The sequence below is a fragment of the Cygnus olor genome, chromosome Z, assembly GCF_009769625.2.
Source record: "Cygnus olor isolate bCygOlo1 chromosome Z, bCygOlo1.pri.v2, whole genome shotgun sequence".
NCBI classification, from domain to species: domain Eukaryota; kingdom Metazoa; phylum Chordata; class Aves; order Anseriformes; family Anatidae; genus Cygnus; species Cygnus olor.
Window position 1 is genome coordinate 22,312,381 of NC_049198.1, and position 21,590 is coordinate 22,333,970.

General features: G+C 37.6%; 1 protein-coding gene across 2 annotated transcripts; it reads right to left on the reverse strand.

Annotated features, from left to right (window-relative positions):
- Positions 1-1,159: 1,159 nt before the first annotated feature.
- Positions 1,160-21,505, reverse strand: TRIM23 (tripartite motif containing 23). 2 transcript variants are annotated; one of them, XM_040540697.1, is made up of 12 exons: positions 21,345-21,449; positions 21,031-21,113; positions 20,464-20,626; positions 10,517-10,638; positions 9,446-9,724; positions 8,683-8,865; positions 7,758-7,973; positions 6,571-6,705; positions 5,312-5,441; positions 5,089-5,199; positions 3,537-3,661; positions 1,160-3,197 (listed from the first exon to the last, which is right to left on the reverse strand). In XM_040540697.1, the coding sequence occupies exons 5-12, from the start codon at positions 9,560-9,562 to the stop codon at positions 3,018-3,020; spliced, it is 1,197 nt and encodes a 398-aa protein (XP_040396631.1). In that variant the 5' UTR covers positions 9,563-9,724; positions 10,517-10,638; positions 20,464-20,626; positions 21,031-21,113; positions 21,345-21,449; the 3' UTR covers positions 1,160-3,017. The 2 variants fall into 2 exon arrangements, with proteins under 2 accessions (XP_040396631.1, XP_040396630.1); XM_040540696.1 differs by lacking the exon at positions 21,031-21,113 and having other exon boundaries at positions 21,345-21,505.
- Positions 21,506-21,590: the final 85 nt, after the last annotated feature.

Consider the following 21,590-nt stretch of genomic DNA (forward strand, 5'->3'; position numbering starts at 1 on the left):
TAGTATGTTAGATGTAGCACACCTCTGTTCTTAGATAACTATCAAAAAAGGCAAGTTTATTAAAAGAAAACTAGATCTCCAAGAGTTTTAGATACTTTTATTGAAAAAACTCATTTTTCCAGACAAGTCTGCAGCTCATGAATTGTTTCCATTAAAAGAGCCCTTTCTTTCCAAAAATAATTATGTAACATCCATCGGTTCAGAATTTGGAACCATCTCAGAAGAAAGCCCTCAAGTACCACCCATTCCACAATAAATTTGAAGGTAACATACAGAAAGACCACATCGTGTGATAAAACTTGATTTTTGCAGTTAGCCTAGACATACTATTTTGGAGCCAAGATTGTTTAAAGAATGCCACAACACTGTCACTAGATGTTGCATTTACTCGATTTCACAATTAACTCAAAATCTTATGAAACGTTAATCAGCCTTTTTAAATAATCCTCATAGTTAGTAACATTTGAATAAGTTCTAGTTGAGGAACTACTTCTTTGCATAAGTCAGAACATTAAAACTGAAGTTCAATAGAACTGGTGAAACAAGCTTAAATTTTTAACTGAAGCAGTTTATACATAGTATTAACTTATAATACAAATAAACCTCTCAGTGTACCTGTTTACACTAAAGAGTTCACAGACAAACGCAACACCTTCACAGTTACTTTAAGTCATCTTAAATAAATTCCACTAAAAACACTGTATGGTAGTATTCCACGTACGTCACAAGCAAGCAATCCTTTGTACTCAAAAATACGCATGAGTGAGTGTATTTCCTCTGCCCGCAAATAAACTGCCACAAAAAACAAAAACATTCCACCAACTCACGAACTGGTCACCTTGAGCATTTTTTAGTAGTAATTAAAAACGTAACTACGGAGTATGAGGGCACTGTATAACTGACACAGAAACCAGCTATAATAAAGTTACAGGTTCAGATTTTTCTTAAGAACAGATGTCTTCCTGGAAAAAGTATCTACCACACTAGCAGACCTTATTAATGTTTTAAAAAGAGCACTACGAACAGACAGTCAGCACTAACTATATCTGGAACTGCTCTGCAGTACAGGCTGAGCAGATGCTCAAGTCAAGAGCAGCCAACTGTGTATCGTGCAAGACGTTGCAGGCTGGGGAGGATGATTTTTTTTTTTTTTTTTTAAGTTCGGTGGTGCAGAAAAAATGCCCTTCAGCCCAATGTAAACTATTTCTAGATTAATCAGGTAATCTGCAGAAAGAGTAACTACCCCTTCTCAGTACCTATGTAGGCATTGAAGCTTGTTTCACAAACATTACTATTTTTAAGCTTAGTGTTCTTTCAGCTACTATTCAAGTAATTAGACCTGCTTAAACTGAAGCTGCATTTAACATCATTTACATGAAACACATGTAACAAGAGAAAACTATGAACAAGTGTCATTATGAGGAAGTAGTTCTTTAACTACTTCCTCTTGGAAAAAAGTGCAAATGTACTAAAATTTTTGTTTATACATTCTTGGCCTTACCTAAAGTACGTAGTGGGAAAACATCATAAAGCTGACAATACAAAAAAGCCACAGCCACAGACCATGAGATTATTCTTCCTCACTGGGTGAGATTCACAGCCTTCACAGGTTAGTATGTTTTTCAGTGTGTCAAAAAGATCTACCTACCTATCTGTGCAACAACGCTGCTTGTTTCCGCTGCGTGATTCTTCCTGTTTACCTCTACTGCAGTAAGAAAAGGTGCTCTGCAGTTTTGATCTATTGGCTATGCTCTTCCTTGCTCTTTTACTGATGTGAAGAGGGTCGTGGCATGGCTTCTTCAATTGGCAGTGGCTGTGCACTTAGGAGAAGACCAAAGTTTCTTGTATGCATACTAGTCAGATAAAACTGTTAACAGAACTGCGTGTGCAGCAGAAAAGGAGATACCACTAAGTGACCACAACCTTTTCTAAATTTAAACAGTGCTACACATATATCGCATGGGTTTGTGAATGAGTGACCTTTGAAAACAGAGGCATTGGTGACAGTTGCCTGTAGAAGACATAAGAATTAAAAATCTTAATACAGAAGGTTTACATCACATTTTGCTATCAGCTTTTGTAAGTAAGAGTTATAATCAGTGAACATCGTTTTTACATTATGTTATTTTAAGGCCACTACCTTTATCTGGAAGCTTGGCTTCTACATAAGAGTACATAGGTGGATTGATATTACACCACACTGCTTCTTTAAGGTGGTCCTTTTTTTTTAAGCTTCATTTGACTTCTTGAGGAGCAAACTTAATCTCTAAAGGCAGATTATGTCCTCAAGAATTCACAAAACATTTTCACCTTAACATCACTATAGCCTGTCCATAAATAATTTAGCATCTGTAGACTTACAAAAAAAAGTAAAAAAAACAACCAACTAAACAATGTCACAGCCAGTTAGTACTACATAGTTCCCCATTCTCGGTTTTCTTTGCCATTATGCTCCCATCTACTAACAGAGAGGTTAATAAATAACAGGGGAAGCATTTTCCTTTTGCAGTGTATTTGCATGTAATTTCCAATGCCAGCTTTAGCTGAATGCATTTTTTAAGATATTAAAAAGTAGCATAATTTATTTCTGACTAATGACCAGAGCTGACTATTCTAATAACCTAAGATGGATTTTGGAATAGTTTTTTGGGAAAGCATTTCTAAACTGCACATAATTTTTCTGACATTAACTTTCACAACCTTATTATGATTGTTAGATGAACTCTAATGCATATTTTATCAGGGAAGAACTTTAAGTTTTAACAACCTAATTTCAACAAAAAGAATTTTCAAGGCCCCTGTGTAACTAGCCCATTTCATCACTTGTACACGTATCAAATGTCAAAAACACTAACTGTACAAGTTTACTGAACCAATTATCCAGTCTTGAATAAAGGCTTGTATTTTTCTGTAACCATCAAGTTTAAATAAATTCGCCCCTTCAGAGGGCAGACCTGGTTACAACATCCTAAGTCATGCAAACAAAACAGTGAACAACAAACATGACTGTTCTGAAATTAAGCCACATCCAGGACACCAGCAGCCACTAACTGCCTTGAAAGCCAGTCTAATCCTTCAAAAAGTCCTGTACCACTTCGGGCATCACAACCCTGGATATACCAGCTACGGCCACAGCAGAGTTTATGGAGACTCAGCAGTTCCGTAATTTCTTCCACTGAAAGCGCGCCTGCTACATCCTGCAACAGAATCAGATATACAGACTCAATTATTCTTCTGCACTCTGAAGCATTTTTAACTGATGGCTTAGATTAAGGCTACAGATTACATAAAAGCTTTCCAAATCTCAAAGTCAAATAAAACAGTGACAAGTTCACTACTTGTTATCACAAAAACTGACTGTTAAATCTACTAGGCTCTTTAGCATTATTTTACCAAAATTAAATATAAGGAAAACATCTATATTTCACCCTTTCCGTATTACCATTCCCGTTCCTGTAGGGGAGGATTCAGGAAGTTCGAATTTGATACAAACACTCAGGTAAAGAGTAGCAGAATGAAAAAAAAGTCACAAGTACCTGTTTATTAGCAAAGATCAGGAGCAAGGCATCCCGCAATTCCTTCTCTGTTAACAATTTTGCAAGTTCACTGTGTGCTTCACTGACCCTGTCTCTGTGACTGCTATCAATAACAAACACAACCGCTGTGAAAGAAAAAAAACATTTTACACATTCAAATACAAACTGTCAAGTTAGCTTTCAGTTAACATTTTTTTTCCTAGCAGTCTTTTACATGAAGTTTCTCAGCAGCACACAACTTCAATTTCAGGAAGACTTTGAAATGCCTTACATACCTCTATACTTTTGACAAAAATCTAGAATTCACCTTGAAACAAGGAAGAAGTCTGCAGTTTTAGGCCTAGTTTAACACAAAGGCTGTGCAAGTTTTAACTTCTTTGGTCTAAAACCAGATTTACCTTGTGGGGATTGAGTATCCCCATGCAAATCATTTTCGATCCGTTTATGTTCAGACTCACACACAATGGTTTCAATTTCCCTTAGCTGGCTGCAAAATGTACAGTTAAGCCAAATCAGCACAGCTTTCCTGAGCTATGGACTAGATATTACAGAGAAGACTACGATGGACTCGACACAGAGACAGTAAGTCTTACTACGCACCACAGAAAGTAACCAAGGTGCCAGAAAGACCGGAGAGTTAGGTGGACAGAATTCAAACTCACTGTGTTTTAAATACACGGAGAGATAAATAAATAACACCACCAAAACCAAACAAAACTTACTGCAAGGATGCACCAGGTTAATTGCTTGCATTGCTGTCTCCAGCTTACAATTCTTAAAGGCTGACATAACTCTATGCTACTGGTATTTATTCGGTAAGATTGAATAGATCAACAGAAACCCAAGATCAAAGTTTTAAAAGTCTATGAAGATGGGGGTGATTGAAAATGTTAAAGTTTGCAATGAAGGCTAAATAATGCACAAAATGCATTTGCAAAACTCACAACTAATGTTTTCTCATTCCTAAGTATTTCAGGCAATTCACAGTGAATTCATGAAGAGAAGCCCCTTTCTAAGTTGGAAAACAACTACAGAGCACTTACAGAAGGGCAGCATTAATTTCCAAGTCAGCATCATTTATAACAAATTTTATTAGTAAAGTGCTTGATTCTGAAATCTAGTCCACAAGTAGATCTAAGACTGCAATGCAAAGTAAGAAATTGCAGAACTTTGTAGAATTTAGAGGCTCCTAAGACTAAGTATTTTAATTTCAAGTGCTATTTAAACTTTGCACCTGACAAGTACTACTTCTCACTACACAAACTTTGGAACACTGCACCTTGACTGTTCTCAGACAAAACCAGATTTAACAGAAATTCTAATTTTGTTTGGCTTCATGAACTGTCTGATGGATTTGTGGACAAGACACCCTTATCATACAGCAGACACAATGAACAACTAGATTAAAATACGTTAGCTCATGAATCTAGCAGCTGAACTTTGTATTAGATGAAAAATTTTCTACTGTTATAAATGATTTCTGTTAATTATCTTTTTGGCTCTGAAATACAAGTCAGAAGACAAAATATGGTTTAAGTTGTATTAGTCTCACCTTGTGTATTGAGATAATAATGCTTCCACAAGGGCCTCAACTTGTGCTTCCCTCCTACATCCCAAATAGTAAACTTCAGATTCTTGTATTCTACTGTTTCAACATTAAAACCTAAATAAAAACATTTGAGTTTTATAATCTTGTCTATGAATATAAGCTAGTCAAATTTTACAGATAAGTCAAACATTCAGAAAATCCTTACATTTAAGTTGTTGCGACTAACCTATTGTTGGAATTGGCTGCATGAATTCATCTTGCTTTAACTTAAACAAAATAGTTGTTTTGCCAGCTCCATCTAATCCTAGAGTGACAACCCGAATTTCCATTTTTGGTCCAATATGTACCCTGTTGTCCTGGAAGAAACAGCATACACAAACAAGTTTTGGAAATTAATGTTAGAAAACCTGTATTTGTAAGATACTTATGTTCTCACTATTTGTGAAGTCATTAAACGGATGGACTGTAAAAGTGCAAGTCACTTCTGTCGATAATATGGATCACCACTACAGAAGTTACTGGATGTTAACTTTGGATGTTAACTTGTAACATCTACCTGTGTTATCACATCTCTTAAAAAGCCATCCAAAGACATCTCATGCTTGTACATCTGTACTTAATATTTCAGATTTTTTTTTATCATCATTTGTGGCTCAAACACCACAGTAAGTTGCTTATAGCAATTAAAATTCTCTGACCAGCAAACTGTTGGTTTTGTAGCTTTTCCACTACATTTTGTCACATCATCAATGCTCCCAGCTACAGTTATTTCATTGCTGAAGGCTCCGCTACTATACTTCTTCACCTCAACCTATTTCCAGACCTTTGCAACTTGAAAACAGCAACATTAATTGCTTTAAGCAGTAACCTGAAATAGTGATTTTAAAAACCAAACATATCACAAAATAAAGCCTTGGTTGGAGGCAAGGAAAAGAATCCCTATTTGTAGTTCAGACAAAGCTACCACAAAAACTGAATGAACTGAAGCTCATGTTATGAACTGAAATATATAATAGATTTTTTTGGTTTTTAAATACAGATTTGCAATATTCAAGAAACATAAGCATTCTGCAGGAGTTATTCTGCTGTCATGAAAAAGCCAAAAGACAGAAGGGGTAATTTCATAGTCTGAGCTAAATATACAGCAAATCAGGGACATTTCCAAAGAAAGGTGCTTCTAGCATTCACAAATACTAACCGAATATTTAAAGGAAAGCAGCTGATGTTCAAAGAAAGCTACTGATGTAGCCAGTCATTGAATGTCAAATTATTATTTCTCACACTAATTATAGCACAGTAGTTTTATTGCTCAAATACCAGACAGTACTCATCATCTGATAAAGTACTGTGGCTTGATGCTGAACTGCCTGAATTTGCTGCAACAAATACAGTATCATAGTGAAGATATATTATTCCTGCTTTCTTTAAAATACACTTTGGCCTTCATAAAGTGGATAGCTGTAATTTCCATGAGATTAAATATACCTTTGTAAAAGTGACAGGAATGCTAGCATCCAGCTGTACATGATCTGCAAGTTCTGTAAATTGCTGCTGCTGTTTCTGTAATGTCTCGAGCAATCTTGTAATTTCCTGTTTGGCCAACACTACTCTACAGTCATCCTAAACAGATAAAAAACACAAAACCATGCTTTTCTCTCAGTAACATACTTAGTACAAACAAATCAGGACATAAGTAAAGATGATAATTGGAAATCAAGTATTTTAAATAGAAATACTCTAGTTAAAGAAACACCTACAAAAAACGTATTTAAAATTATGATACAAATACTTAGGCCGTGTCATTCTTCCTTAATACTAGGAGACACTAAATGGTTCTGTGGTTGTAAAAAAAAATATTCTTTAACCTTTCTTAGTCCTCTAAGAATAAAGATTAGAAAAGAGAATAATATAATACATAAAGAATATTTATATCATTCACATATCATTCCAGCAGCTGGAATACAGCTGCTGCTTTGCAGCCAACGTACTTAACACAAGATCAAAATCCACTGTTAATAAGAAAACTTGCATAGTTAAAACATACATTTGACTAAGCAACCAGACACTAGTTCTAAACAAATTTTAAAAGTTTGTACAAATATCACATTAATGAAGTGATTTCTCACACTCAATTTACTGTTCACTACATATGCAATTTATCTTGTTATTGTTAAATTAAGAGAATAAAGCACAAACCAGATATTCTTATGTAGCCGCTTTTTTCACACGTTTAGTATGATACTGAATTGCCCACACTGCTAGAGACAGTTATTTAGTCCAAACACAGTTTGTCCTACCAGCCTTGCATGACAACTATCTTCAAACACTCATATTAGTAATTACAACTGTAAAATCCTTCCCATAATTTTTTTTTCTTGTTTCACTTTTCTCTCTCCTCCTTCCCACAAACCTCAAAAACGTATTACTCTAGACTAAAGAGTCATGTCACAAAATTTATAGCAACTGGACAATTTGATGCTGTTGTACTGACTATCCTTGTTTAACACCCCCTTATAAAGAACATTGGCAATCTCACGTTATATAATTATTGTCTTAAGATAAATACTCCAAAGGAAAATAAATGCAGAGTACCACACAAACTGTTTGTAGCCTAAACTTAAATCACGGTGCTAGGTCTGTTATGAGATGTTATGGCTCACTTGCCAACTTACCTGCTGTAAAGTCTTTTCACAATGAAGGCAAGCTGTTGAAACCTGTGACAATAGGATGGTCATGTCTTCTTGCTGTTGCCTAAGCCAAATCAATTTCTCTCTCACATGAGCATCAACAACGCTAAGAGCCATTTCCTCCTGACGACAAAGGGTTTCATGAAGATCAGAAAAATAGGCTCGGACACATGAGCGAGCGTTCTCTGCAGTCCCTGGTACCTACAGTGTTACAATCAAAAGAACAAGAGCAATAAGGACACCAGTTGATTGCAGAAGCATATTTTTCATTTCATTCTAATTTCTAAATTATGTTCAGGTCTGCTGAGCTACATCAAAGTTCAAGACTCAGTTATACAGTCTTATCAGTATTAAACCCAAGATCCTCCAAGAACTTACTCCTATAATCAAGTAGCTTATTCATATATATATATATATATATATATATATATATATGAATATATATATATATACACATACACACACCCTACTAGAAAGTTTCTACTGACCAGATATTACTGACCCAGTAATATCACAGCACCCGAGGACAGACATGCAATCTGTCGCTGTACTTCAATATTGTACTTGTAATATACAGCTTTTCCTATTGCCTCTCTATTTTCGTGCAGGCTAAGAACTGCTGTGATGGACTACAAGTTCCCTGCTGTCTCAATAGTGATAGAGAACTTGGTAGAGACAGTAGTCTCATCTCTTGGTAGAGAGAACTTAAGGTTTTGTCTTACTGAGCCTATGTATAATTTTCAAAGCAATTCCTCAAAATGAAAGCATTGTAATAAGGTATGTTATAATTCACTGCTCTGAAAAAAAATTCTTCATTTGTTAGAAGCTTAAGAACAACCTTATAAACCATATTTGAGTTATTATAAACAGCAATTATGTAAAGAAAAAAACAACCACCAACATAGCATACATGTTCTGTATGGGCCATTCCAACTCCATCTTCAACTATTTGTTCTCCTCCTTCTATATGCTGAACTATTCCAACTAATTTTCTTGAATAATCTGAGATTTCTTCTGTGAAAGTTCGTATGCAGTGGGCCATGTCTAAAATGGATGCACGAATCTGGTTTGCTTCTGGTTCCAAGACAGAATGCTATTAATTAAAAAGCAACGTATCAAAGATCAAGCATAAATATCTTCCTTATTCATCTTCTATATCCTGCTAAATATTAAAATCTACATGTATTATATGCATTAAATAAATTACATAAATGCATTAATCAGGAGTTACAGATTATGTTGACACTAAGGTACGTATCTAGCAATTACACAAGTACATATATAAATTTGCCTGTTTACAATATTTACTTCTAAAAAAAAGGTGGTTGGACCAAACCAGGTTGGGTGAACCTAGCGTTTACATGATGAATAACAACTTTCAGGACAGCTGATTAAATACCATAACACGTTCAGAAAAGTATCAAATAAAGGGACAGTCCACCTTAATATTTAAATAACTTATTAAGGTCATAAAATGAATGTTTTTTCCTTGTCATTTTTACTATGGAAGTTATCTGACATGAAGGAAAAAGGAAAGAACAGCACAGTGTTATTTCTATAAAGACATATCAAGAATCTATCCTTCTCTACTGATAATCTTTCATACTTGAATTGGATAAAAAAATTATGGAAGCCATCCCATGGCATGACACGAAACAAATTCTTAGTAGTACCTTATGACCTTGATGCTTCCCATATTCTTTGCAGACACAACACATAAGAGGACTGGCCTGACAGCCCTCTTCTAAACAAACAAACTCAATAGCATGCACTTGGTGTTGGGAGCACATGGTCTTCTCATGAGGCTTATCAGCAAGAGGTACACGCTTGTGTTTCGCTAGTGTCTTTGTAGAATGAGTAAGCTGGGAACAGTCTGCACATAGGTGAGTAGCACAAACAGTGCAATAAACAGATGCAACATGGGCTTCATCTTCATCGCAACGAATAATACTCTAAAAACAAAGAAAAAAGTTCTTAATATTTCATGCCAATTACTGGGAAAAAACAAACAAAAACAGAAGACCTGTCACCAATATGGACTGCTTTGATAACTTCATTTTAAGTTCCTAGTAGATCTTTACAAAATAAAAGTCAGTTTTCTTTACCATAAACTCCAATATATTATTCTCGGAGTGTTCAGTGATTCTATAATATAAACTTCAGTAGAAGTTGTAAAGATTTGAAGGCTAAAATAAATCAGGCTCCAGACATTTCCTTCAACAGAGAGAAATTTACAGAGAGACAAAACACCAACAGAAAAATATATACTTAGAACAATCACCTACTCCTAGAATGCCTTCTGCATACCAGTTGTTAATAATGAGGTGCTAAATCAGTCAGTTCTGATAATGAACTGCTATCACATGATGTAGTCATATCAAAAGACTATAGAAGGCAACTATTTGGAACAAGGAGTTGCCGTGAAGTGTTTAGGAAGAGTTTCTAATAAGTTCTAGAAAACTCTTCTAAAATTATTGTAACTATCTAAATGAGTAAACTTTAAAAAAAATCTTAAAAGTCTAAAAAAGGGGGAAATAAACATGCTTCATAGAACTACTACCTTTTTGATTTAGTCAGTCAGAATTGAATTATGAAGCAATTACTTAAAACCTTAATACTAGATACTAAAAGAAAATAGCTTTAATAGTGAAATTACATTTGCCAAGGAAGTTATTTTTTATTTTCCTATCTAAAGAATATTTTAAGCAAACGTAACAAAGTTTGTTTTTTTTCAAACTCAGTACCTCTCCAGAGAGACCAATGGCTTCTTCTGCTGTCCCACACTGCCCAGCAGGTCCATTCTGCAAACGTTCCAAGAGTTCCAACAGAGCAAAATTCTTTTTCAAGCCCCAGACACCAGAATCTCCTATTTTTGAGGAAGAATTAAATGAGGGGGAGGAGACGAAGAATAGAATCATTAGAATCTCCACAATCCACAGGCAAGATTCTGACAAATACTAGGACATATAATTATGGTGAGAAACCACTATCACACTTCCTATCTAAGCTCACACTACCTTTCTATCCTCTTCTTTCCTTCCATCATGGAACTATTTATTGTTTATGCAGATTTCCCCTACTTAAGAAACGCCAAGATTATTAAATGCTTATAAAAACTCAGTAAGAACACTTGTAAAATAATCTGTGAAAGCTAACAACTAAGGACTATAAGGAACACAAACTATAATGCATGTTATACAATTTAATAAATTTTGCACATCATTAACATTTCTACTGTACTAACAGAAGCTATGAAGAATTCACACTGACCAACCTCACATTCCCTGATCACAAGGGGCAACACCTACTGCAGACCACATCCCAGTAAAAAAAAAAAAAAGTAAGAATTAAAGCAACGTTCAGAACTATTTGATAGAGAAAAAGATCTATTTTCCTGCAGGGAGCATGAGAGAGAGAAGTCTATGTCTACTGCTGCATCACCCTTATTTTGTAGAGGTTAATAAGAAGCAATTCATTGAACATCAAAAGCACAATAGCATCCTGGAGACTGCTGCTAAATGCTACTTCAGTAGGCTACGCAGCGTATGAAAACCTTAGTGATTACTTCTCCAAGAAAATATCACCCACTGACTTTTTTCAGCAACAGTATCATAAAGACATTTTCTCTGTTGAAGCATCACCTGTGAGCACTACTAGATGTCTACTTTTTAGTCATTACAAAATCACCGAACGGTTAAGGTTAGAAGGGTCCTCTGGAAGTTATCAAGCAAGGCTACCTACAGCAGGTTGCCCAGGACCATGTCCAGATGGCTTTTGAAGATCTCAGAGGAAGGAGACTCCACAACCACTCTGGGTAGTCTGTTCCATTGTTCTATCACCCGCACTGTGAAGAAACACTTCCTGATGTTCAGTGGGAATCTCCTGTGTTCCATTTTGTGCCCATTGCCTCTTGTCTTGATGTTGGACACAACTAAAAAAGAGCCTGGCTCTATCTTCTTTGCACCTTCCCTTCATGTATTTATACACACTGATAAGACCTCCTATTTCCCCCCACAACCCTATGCCTGAACAGTCCCACCTCTCTTCATCCTCTGCTCATAGGAGAGATACTCCAGTCCCTGCATCATCTTTGTGGCTCTTTGTTGGACTACCTCTGGTAGCTCCATAGTCCCTCTTGTACTGGGGGCCCAGAACCGGACACAGCTCTCCAGGTGTCTCACCAGTGCTGAGCAGGGGGAAGGATCACCTCCCTCAACCTATTGGCAACACTCCTCCTAACGCAGCCCTAGACACCATTAGCCTTCCTTGCTTCAAGGGCACACCAGGATGCCAAAGTCCTTTTCTGCAAAGCTGCCCTCCAGCTGGTTGGCCCGTTCTCTTCTGTCATTCTCTTCCTGAGAGAGACACATAATTACTTTCTTAAGTGGAAGACCTCCAGCATCTTCCTCACAGCAAAGAGGTTATATATATTAGAAATGTAATAGTACACATTCTAATAGGATGCTATCAGGTATTCCTCAAATGGGATACATGCTATTTTCAAGGACTGAGTTGTCCTTGTTTCAGCTGGGATTGTTAGTTTTCTTCCTAGTGCTGTGTTTTGGATTTAGGATGAGAATAATGTTGATCACACACCAATGCTTTAATACAAGTACTTCTCAGCCACAACTAATTCGAGGACTTTTCAGCTTCTCAAACCACCCTGCCAGCAAGGAGGCTGGTGGTGCAAAAGCTGCGAGGGGACAGAACCAAGACAGCTGGGCCAGACACAACACTGCTCAGGGTCTGCCTGGGCATCGGTCAGCGAGCAAGTGCATTGTGTATCACTTGTTTTGTATATTCTTTTATCATTAGTATTCCTCTACCTTCCTTTTCTGTCCTATTAAACTGTCTTTATTTTAACCCACATGTTTTTGCCCCCTTTTCCCCTCTGTTTCTCCCCCCCCAACACACTGGGGAGTGTGGGGAGGTGGAATGAACAAATGGCCACGTGGTGCATAGGTGCCTGCTGGGTTAAACCACAGCACGAGTATACAGAACCCAATGTTTTTGTGATTATACATCTGGAGAGTTATATTCGATTAGCTACAGTAGGTTGACTACCACAGCTGAATCACAACTATATATTTCCAGAAACCTGGATGATCTGACAAGAGTTATTTTTAAAGGAGCTGTGTGTTGAATTCATTCAGGCTCTCCTCACAGAAGAGATATTAGCGTACCATTTCTGTATTCTAGAGTATTCTATATTCTACGGTTTCTAGAGTACCAGAACTTCAGTACCATTTCTGTATTCTTGTTGTTTTTAATTTCAGGGGCAGATCAGTTTTTGATGATATCTACAGCCTGAACTGTGCATTATTACTGCACAGTTTGGGATCAGTTTAAGTCCTAATTAACCCTAACAAGGCTGTTCATATACAGCACATATAGCCAATCCAGGTACAGGTTGTAATTATTTGTTAATGGTTCCTAATTTGAAAGGGACAAATCAAGAAGCATGTGCTCTTTCTCCAGCCTCCACACTATAATAAACTCAAAGAAGATGTCTCCTGCTGTTGGTATATGGACTTTATTATGATCTGTTCACCCAAATTGGTAGAACATAGATAAATATTGGTCTACAATTACCTTAAAGGAGGGTATAGTGAGGTGGGGATCAGTCTCTTCTCCCAGGCACCAACTGATGAGGGGAAATGGCCTCAAGTTGTGCTGAGGGAAGGTTTAGATTGGATGCAAGGAAAAACTTCCTTACTGAAAGGGATGTGCACCATCGGAACAGGCTGGCCCAGGAAGTGGTTGAGTCAGCATCCCTGGAGGTCTTCAACAAATGTGTAGATACAGAGCTTAAGGACGTGGTTTAATGGTGGACTTGGCAGTGCTACGTTAAAGGTTGGATTAGATGATCCTGGAGGTCTTTCCCAGCCTAAATGATTCTGTGATTCTCAAGCTAATAAGGGAAAACAGATCCCAATTAAACCTCCAAATATGCTGTTTTCCTAACAAGTATCACAGAATCCATGAATGCTTATGATTTCATAATAAATTATTTTCCCCAGCACTTGAAACCACCTATCTATGATTAAAGACAAGCTTAAAAAGTTACTTAATTATACCCAACATGACTGCTGAATACAAAGAGAGCACTTCTTTGGGCACTGAAAGAAAGGCAAAGTTTTCTCACGTAACATTGATGTTATTCAGATGTTTACTGAAGAACACACAGACTGTTTACTGTAGGAAAACAAATATGGGGATTTTGCTAGCTTTGAGTACCATGATAGAAACTACAACACTCGCAATGCTACAGGCAGAGCAAGGGTACTGATGTGCATACTTTTATATAACCAAGGAAACATCCAGAAGTGCCTTGTTGTATTTGTACATAACCTGTATTAGCTGATATTGACTCATCTATTTTATTACCTTTTGAACTGTGTTCACAAGAAAAGATAGAAGCACTTGTGACTGCTTTAGTTAACTTAAATTTTGCTTCAAGCATGATCTGGAAAATACAATTTTAGAAAGCAACGCCAAATCCAGAAGAAAGCTAGGCTGCCTCTCATAATTCAGATGTAATGATTAGCAGAACAGCAATTGGAGCCAGAAGTTGGTTCAGAGATCAGGTGGTCTCTAAAAGCTCTTGACATTTTCAGTCCACATATTTGGTGTCTGACAGGAGTCTGCATCTGACATGAACTCACAGAAACTACATCCCAAGTGTCTACTCAAAGAGAAAGTCCAGGCCACTTGAACTGTCTGGTTCTCCTGAGTGTTTCATCTCTTCTGAATTATGCTGCCCTGTGGTGGCCTGGTAGCTGTACAACCTCTGCATCCTTCAGGAATTCAGATGTCATCTCAATGATCCTATACAGGCATTCAGCCTTTCTCACTCAGCACTGAGATCTGGCAAACACTCCATAAATTTTGGTGTATAGTACTAGTGAGAGTACTGTTCCAAACAGACACTGACTACCGTGATTTGCATGCAGTTATAGTAACCAGAAGAACAATCTACCCATCCCAAATACTCACGTTTCACTGCTCCTCAGCTTGGTACCCACAGCTAGACAGTAACCAGCATTTTCATCATTGGGATCTCCAGCTCCCAAGCAGTTTGGATTTGCAGCACACAGAGATACAAGCCAAAAAGGATCTTTGTAGAATTACACACATGCTTCAAATATATTCACCACATAAAGGACAATGCTTTTAAGGGTCAGATATGTCACAATATTGCTTGCAAGGAAGGGTTCCACAAAGGTGACAACAACAGATCTGCAAGTTCTGTTCAAACCCAAACAATTGCATGATTCTGTGATCAGCAAAAGGCCACACATTTTAGCAAGTATTCTGTTTCTGGAAAAGGGCCTATCAGGAATTGGCTGGTAACTTTGAAGCTTGGTATAAAGCAAGGGCATGTCCACTGATCTCTGCACCTACCAATTCCACAATAGAAGCTTTTTCCACTACAGGTAGCACTACCAACACCCAGTCTAAGCCAAGTGTTCTTCCCAAAACCAAATGTGAAGAAAACCCCTAATTCTTGTTTAAGTTTTTGTCTGCCATAGTTCTTGAAGGAGTTTCCAAAGATTATATTCTGGTCTTCCACAACTACAGTGAGCACAAGCACAGTCATCTGCTTTGATATATTCTGACTTCAGAGCCTAGCTACGTTTTAGCTCCAGTACTCCTACCAGGATCGCTGTGTTTTGAAAAAGGGAACAAGGAAGAAAGTAATCTCATTACAAGTTGAAGAAATACAGAGTGCAACATCCTTTTTTTAAAATCTAAATTCTTTCAAATAATTTTGTAACGAGAACCTGGATTTTCTGACACGGTATCTAGAAAGATTTCTGAACACTAACTCCTAGAGAACAAACCAGAGAAAAGTGGCTAGATGGTTCTCTTTGCACTGTTTAGTACATTACTGTCCCATAGCAAAATGACTGTGCACAACCCTCAGTTACTACAGTATATAATATGCACTGTTAATGTGAATCAATATGACTGCTGATGCAGACCTCAAAGATCCAGATTAGCCATTATGCCAATACTCTTTAATAGCAGAGTACACTATATATGGATGCATGCTCACCAAAACAATAAGCCTACTTATCAAACAGATATATAGCAAATTAACCGTTAAGTAAAGATTGTTTTTAGCCTTTAAGCAAACACTAGATAAGGCTGAGAGAAGACAAAGGTGCAGAATCATTACAGACCTCCTTATAAAACTACTTCCTCTATGTTTATAAAAAAACAATCTAGCCTTGATAAAGAGTATTCCCCCTGGCTTACATTCTAGTGTCTGATTTTAATCACGTTAGTCTTCTCCTGTTCCATGTCTAACATGAAGAGAAAGTCAAGCCAGAATAGGCAAAGCAGAATTAATTTATAGAAACATAACCAACAGAAGAGATCAGAAAAAAACTCTGTAGGTATTCTGTCTTACAAGCTATTTTCTACTTTGTAATTGAAATAAAAATTAAACTTTGGGAGAAACAAAGTCACACTGATTTTTTACAATCTTACTATACTTTTAAAATTACATATCCTGAAATTTGATAGTATACGTTAAGGATCATCAGTGTACTGTTAATCTTGGGCACAGATGGAAGAACAGGAAAGCTTACAAGTATAAATCTCCACTATTAATCTACTGTAACAATTTATAACCAGTAAGCAACTACAAAACCTTCTCTGTTATATAGAAAGTCATCTCATTTCACTAGTATCTACCATAAAGTTTACATGTTTGAGAAAAAGCCACTTTGCTTCTTTTTATACTAAACCTACTATAAAAATGCTGTGTACTCAGCATACATTTTCAACATTATTGATCACGTATTTATTTTATATTAAAAAAACAACACTAAAACATGAGTTGTGTAAATACATCTGTTTAGTCTCTTAGACTTCAGTTCAAATTCTGCTTTGGTAACAAGTGTAAGAGTCTAGTGATCTCATCCTCATGCCTACAAGGGATGTTTGTGCCTATTACAAAGCCATCGCACAATCTGACTCTTTTCTAATGAAGAAGACATGAATAGCAGGAAGTATGTCAGCCAGGAATGAGATAGCGACAGAGCTGCATGGAGACAGTACAATGGAGTCCAGCCAGCAACATAAATGCCATTTTCAAATGCATGAAGCTTGTCTGGGGAAGGATTATAAATAACACCAGTAATAAAAGAGCAACTGGTGTCTAAATACCTGAACAAAAAAGAGAGAATGTTATGTTATAGCCACATTTTCTTGCACAATGTTTTGAAATTTTATCTTAGCACTCAAACACTAGCAAAAGAATATATAAATGTAGAAAACAATGGGATGCATTCCCTGAAGTATGCCGAAGTCTGCACACATCAGCTGAACAAGCTTTAATGACAGAAAGTAGTTCAGGTTCTGTAACATGATGATCACAGAAGAGTTCGCCTGAGCCATACTACTAAAAGGCCTCCTTAGCAGAGCTGCTTGGCTAAAGTGAAAAGCCAGTCTCCGACATAAGCACACCCTTCTCAACAGTTCTCTGGTCTACGTACTTTTTGCAAAACAAACAAACAAACCAAAGAACCACCCCACGCACACACACACAAAAAAAACAAGAAAAAGCACAAAAAAAAACTAATCCCACATGGAATAGGGAAGAGAAAAAGCAGGTTGCTAGACATGAATCACCTCTTCTCCCACGTAAGAATATTTTGAGGGAAAAAAACTTTCTAAAAGCAATCTTCTTCTAAAGAGACTGTTTATTTACACAGCATAATCTATGTAACAATCTCCAGAACATACAGCTTCAGAAGTCTGAAAATTGAAAAATCTTTTCTATTACATCTTTTTTTTTGTTGTTAAAGAATGTTAATTCAGTTGACAGCTCACATACCTTCAACAAGTATACGCTCATTTAAAATTGTCCATTGGAAGATTGGTCACATTAAAAAAAAAAACTCTGTCTCAAACAACAAATAAATCTATTTAGTCTACTCTGCAAGTAATGTGGTTTGGACAGGCTTCAGTATTACCAGTTCTTTACTAAGTCAAGCCTTTACTAAGCCTTTTCCATGATGGCAAGATTTTTATGAACTATCAGAATATTTTGCTGAACACGTAAACACATTGCCAGTTCTTAATCGCAGACTTTATGTATCCTGACAAAATACTTCTAATCCTGCCTTCTCAAATGGTAACATACTCACAGAAGAAAGAGGCCAGCAAATTCAAACCAAGCATCCACTTCAGAAGGGAGGGAAAAAAAAAGAAAAAAAAACAAAAAAACCCACAAAAGACAGCCTTCGTATAGCTCCCTGCATACCTCTTAAAGAGTTCTCAAGAATCCTTCTGAAAAGCTAGAAAAATGTAAAATTAAATGATTTAGTAATAAAATTTAATATTAGTAAGAGCAAGGGAAAACAAGCAATTCTATCTGCTTAATTATAGGTTAATTATAGCACGGGTTAAATGACTATTAAAAGCATCCATAAAATCCACAGCTACTGACTAAGGAATTTTGTTCAATGCACATAGCCTTATGCCTTGATTATAAAACTTTTCTTCTGACAGAACTTTCTTTTGACAGCAGTACTGTAAGCTACGTTTAGATACTACATGGCTGCCTGAGGCTAACTCACTAAAGGGCAGAACATCAATTGCAGAAATGTGCGAGAACAGAGCTTGTTTCCTCACTGGCCATCATATGGACAGGAAGGAAGAACGAGAAGTTGCTTTTATCATATCCAGGGTTGACATACCTCCCTCCCACCTCCGCTCCTGAGCTCTCTGTTGGAAAAAGAACCACTAGCTCTGCAGGTGTAACTAACAGCAGCAATGACGAGGTGGTTAGGACAAGACAAATGCACAGACTCCTCAAAAAGGGATCACGACAAGATGTCCTCTACAAAGCACATTTTTACATGCTGTAAACAATATTTCTTGAGACAATTCTTACAGAGCTGGTGAGCTGCAGAGTGAATGGCCCAATTCTGCCCCAGATCATTAAGCAGAACATGTTTATCCACAGAAGTATTTTTACTCTCGAGCTGTTTTGCTACGGTTTTTTTGAGCAACTGCTGCTCATAGCATATCATTTGTCTTTTCAGAACTAGCCATTTCTTTCCTCTTCCTCTGTATAGAAGCATTACTAAACTTCTAAGGTTTCTATTTCATCAGAAGCTCCCAATTATTATATAAGATGAAGCTTTTATAAAAACACTGTTTTTTTCAGCTGTGTTAAACCTCAAACTCAAAAAAACCAAGACACTACGGGATACTTTCAGTTGTCTGATAAAAAAATCACACAGTAAAAATTACTCAGTGACAAGTTCCCTATTACAGGAAAAAAAAGTGTCTGCTTTTAGTTTACAAGATACAAACAGAGGTCTTAAACAGAAGTTTCACAAGAGCAAGTTTGATTCTTGTGCACTAACTTATTCCTCATAAGAGCACACTTTCAGCTGTACAGTCATAGATAAAATATAAAATACATTGTAACTCTTTTAACCACATACCCTCCTGCTGTCTTCCCCCACACCCCAAACTCCTCTTTCATATGATATATGACCCTGATAATTCTTTTCCTGATTTCTGTTTCCATGAAAGTGTCCCAGAATGTGCCTTAATATTTCGTCTCACTCTAGCAAATTCTCTCACTTCAAAGTAAATTCTTATTCAAGCTAATTTGATAATTATACATTCCTTTCACAGACTACTGTTCTAGAGATCTCTCACTCTGAGGATTCTCCTCCATCCAACTCTTCTTTTCCCACTGTGGTATTCAAAGCTACTGTAGCCAGTTCTATAAACAAGTTCATCTTGGTACAAATTCTTCTGATAACTTGTTTTCTCTGTAACCCTATGCTCACTAAGCAATTCCTATTCTAAAGGAATTACAAGCATGTGTCATCTTTGCCTAAAATAAACTCCCACTGTGGGATAAAAGCTTTCTTATGCTTTCAAATACTCATTGCATACACTTCTACAATAATGAAATTCCTGTTCAAAGTATGAGTTTCAAACTTGACAACTCCAGTATGAGTTACTTCATATTTAGAACTACTCTATATTTTAAAAAGAGGTTTGTTATTACTGATACTTGCCCGTATACCACTTCATCATGAATCTAGACAAAACTGTTTGTCAAAGAAAATCTATTTAATTGCATAGCTTATTTAGTATTTAGGATAACAGGAAAACAACGCCCACACAGGAACCTGAAAATGCTAGCTTAAAATAGACTGGCCACTTTGTAAATAGAAGTTTACAAAAATGCTTTAAGGTATGAAGCTTGTAAGCCCAAGTTCAAGAAGAAGATAATGTTAAAAACTTAGGACTTCATTTTTCTGAGATACCTATCTCACTAATGCTTAACAGTGCTACAAGCTTCTCTGAAGGAAAAAGAACATACTACATTTATTAATTGGAAATATTAAAGTACATCACTAGGAATGTCCTCTGCTGTAAAAAAAAAAAAAAAGCCAACACATTTAGCTCATGCATATTATTGATTCCTGTGCACTATCTACATATGCTATCTAGCTATTCATTTTACTGTACATCATCAATTTTCAGCAGAATCGAAGCAAGAAATTGTAGATTCTGACCAAGTATACAACCGTCTGGAGGCAGGCCTGTAACAGAAATCAGTTCTTGTTCTGCTTTTGGTACAACCTCACAGTACTCTAAATATCCTGGGCTGTCCGTTTTTAAGAACTTTAGACTTAATTTTCCTTACCTAATTCAGTAACTTGTCGATCAAAAGGACAACGAACTGCTCTGCCGTGAAGGGGAAGCCGGGTAAGACAGTCATGGCAGACAGTATGGCCACACAGAAGCAGTCGGGGAACTTTGTCACCTTGCAGAGAAAACACATCTTCACAGACTCCACACTCGAGAACCTACAATTTAAGAAAAGACCATATTTGTTTTCAAGCTGATGAAAAGGGGAGGACTTCATACAATAAGCCATTTGACACATTTTATTTTATAACAGTTTCTGCAATCACAGCAGATAGGCTGATTCATTAATTTTGACACATAAAGAATGATCATAAGAAGAACAGAAGAAGAGAGACCAGAACCCTCCAGCATCCTGCCAGATCACCCCTATTTCACTTCATTTCATGCACCACCACAAGAAGAGCCCACTTGTCAATCAGCACACCTAAGAAAGCCGATGCTTCCTTACAGAAAAAAAAAAAAAAAAAAAGGATACAAGGGGCAAGACCCTGCCAAAGCAGACAGGCAGCTGGCGGAGAAAGTTTCTATTCACATCTGATCCGCGTAAAAAGGTCAGTCATACCAAACCAGCCGCTTATGAAGCTACAAACGCAGCATCGAGGTAGCGGGAACAAACAGCGGGGGGGAGAAGAACACCTTAAACGGCTGACAAAAAGAGCAAAATCGATCACCGTGAGGAAAAAAAAAACAAAAACAAGACAACCCATAATACGACAGCGCCAGATAACCGCGCGTCTCCCCGCCGGGCCGCCCTCCCCCGGGGATGCGACGCCTGCTCGCTCCGGGACAGCTCCCGGCTTTGGGGCGGCCTCCCCCGGCCTCGCAGCCCCCTCACGGCGACCCCGGCCGGCCGCAGGAAGGCACAGCCCGCCTCACCTTCACGGCGGCTCCCGCCGAGCCCCGGCTGCCACCGCCAACGGTGCTGGAGGCGCGGCCTCCATCCTGCGCTGCCCCGGCCCTGTTTACAGGCAGCGCCGCCATCTTGTGGGGGCGGGCAGCGGGAAGGGGCCGGCCACCGCCCTGAGGGCACCGCCCCGCTGTGCGCATGCGCACCGCTCCCCGCCGACTCGCACCAGACAACCACAGCTCCCATCGCGCCGCTCTCCTCCAGGACTACACCTC

What these genes read in the sequence shown, in the direction of transcription:
- TRIM23 (XM_040540696.1), bottom strand. Translation starts at nt 21,449, where the DNA reads ATGGCGGCGCTGCCTGTAAACAGGGCCGGGGCAGCGCAGGATGGAGGC. An exon ending in GCAGCCAATTCCAACAATAG is followed by an intron (nt 5,200 to 5,311) that starts GTTAGTCGCAAC and finishes GTTTTTATTTAG; the next exon opens with GTTTTAATGTTGAAACAGTA. An exon ending in TGATCTTTGCTAATAAACAG is followed by an intron (nt 3,198 to 3,536) that starts GTACTTGTGACT and finishes ATTCTGTTGCAG; the next exon opens with GATGTAGCAGGCGCGCTTTC.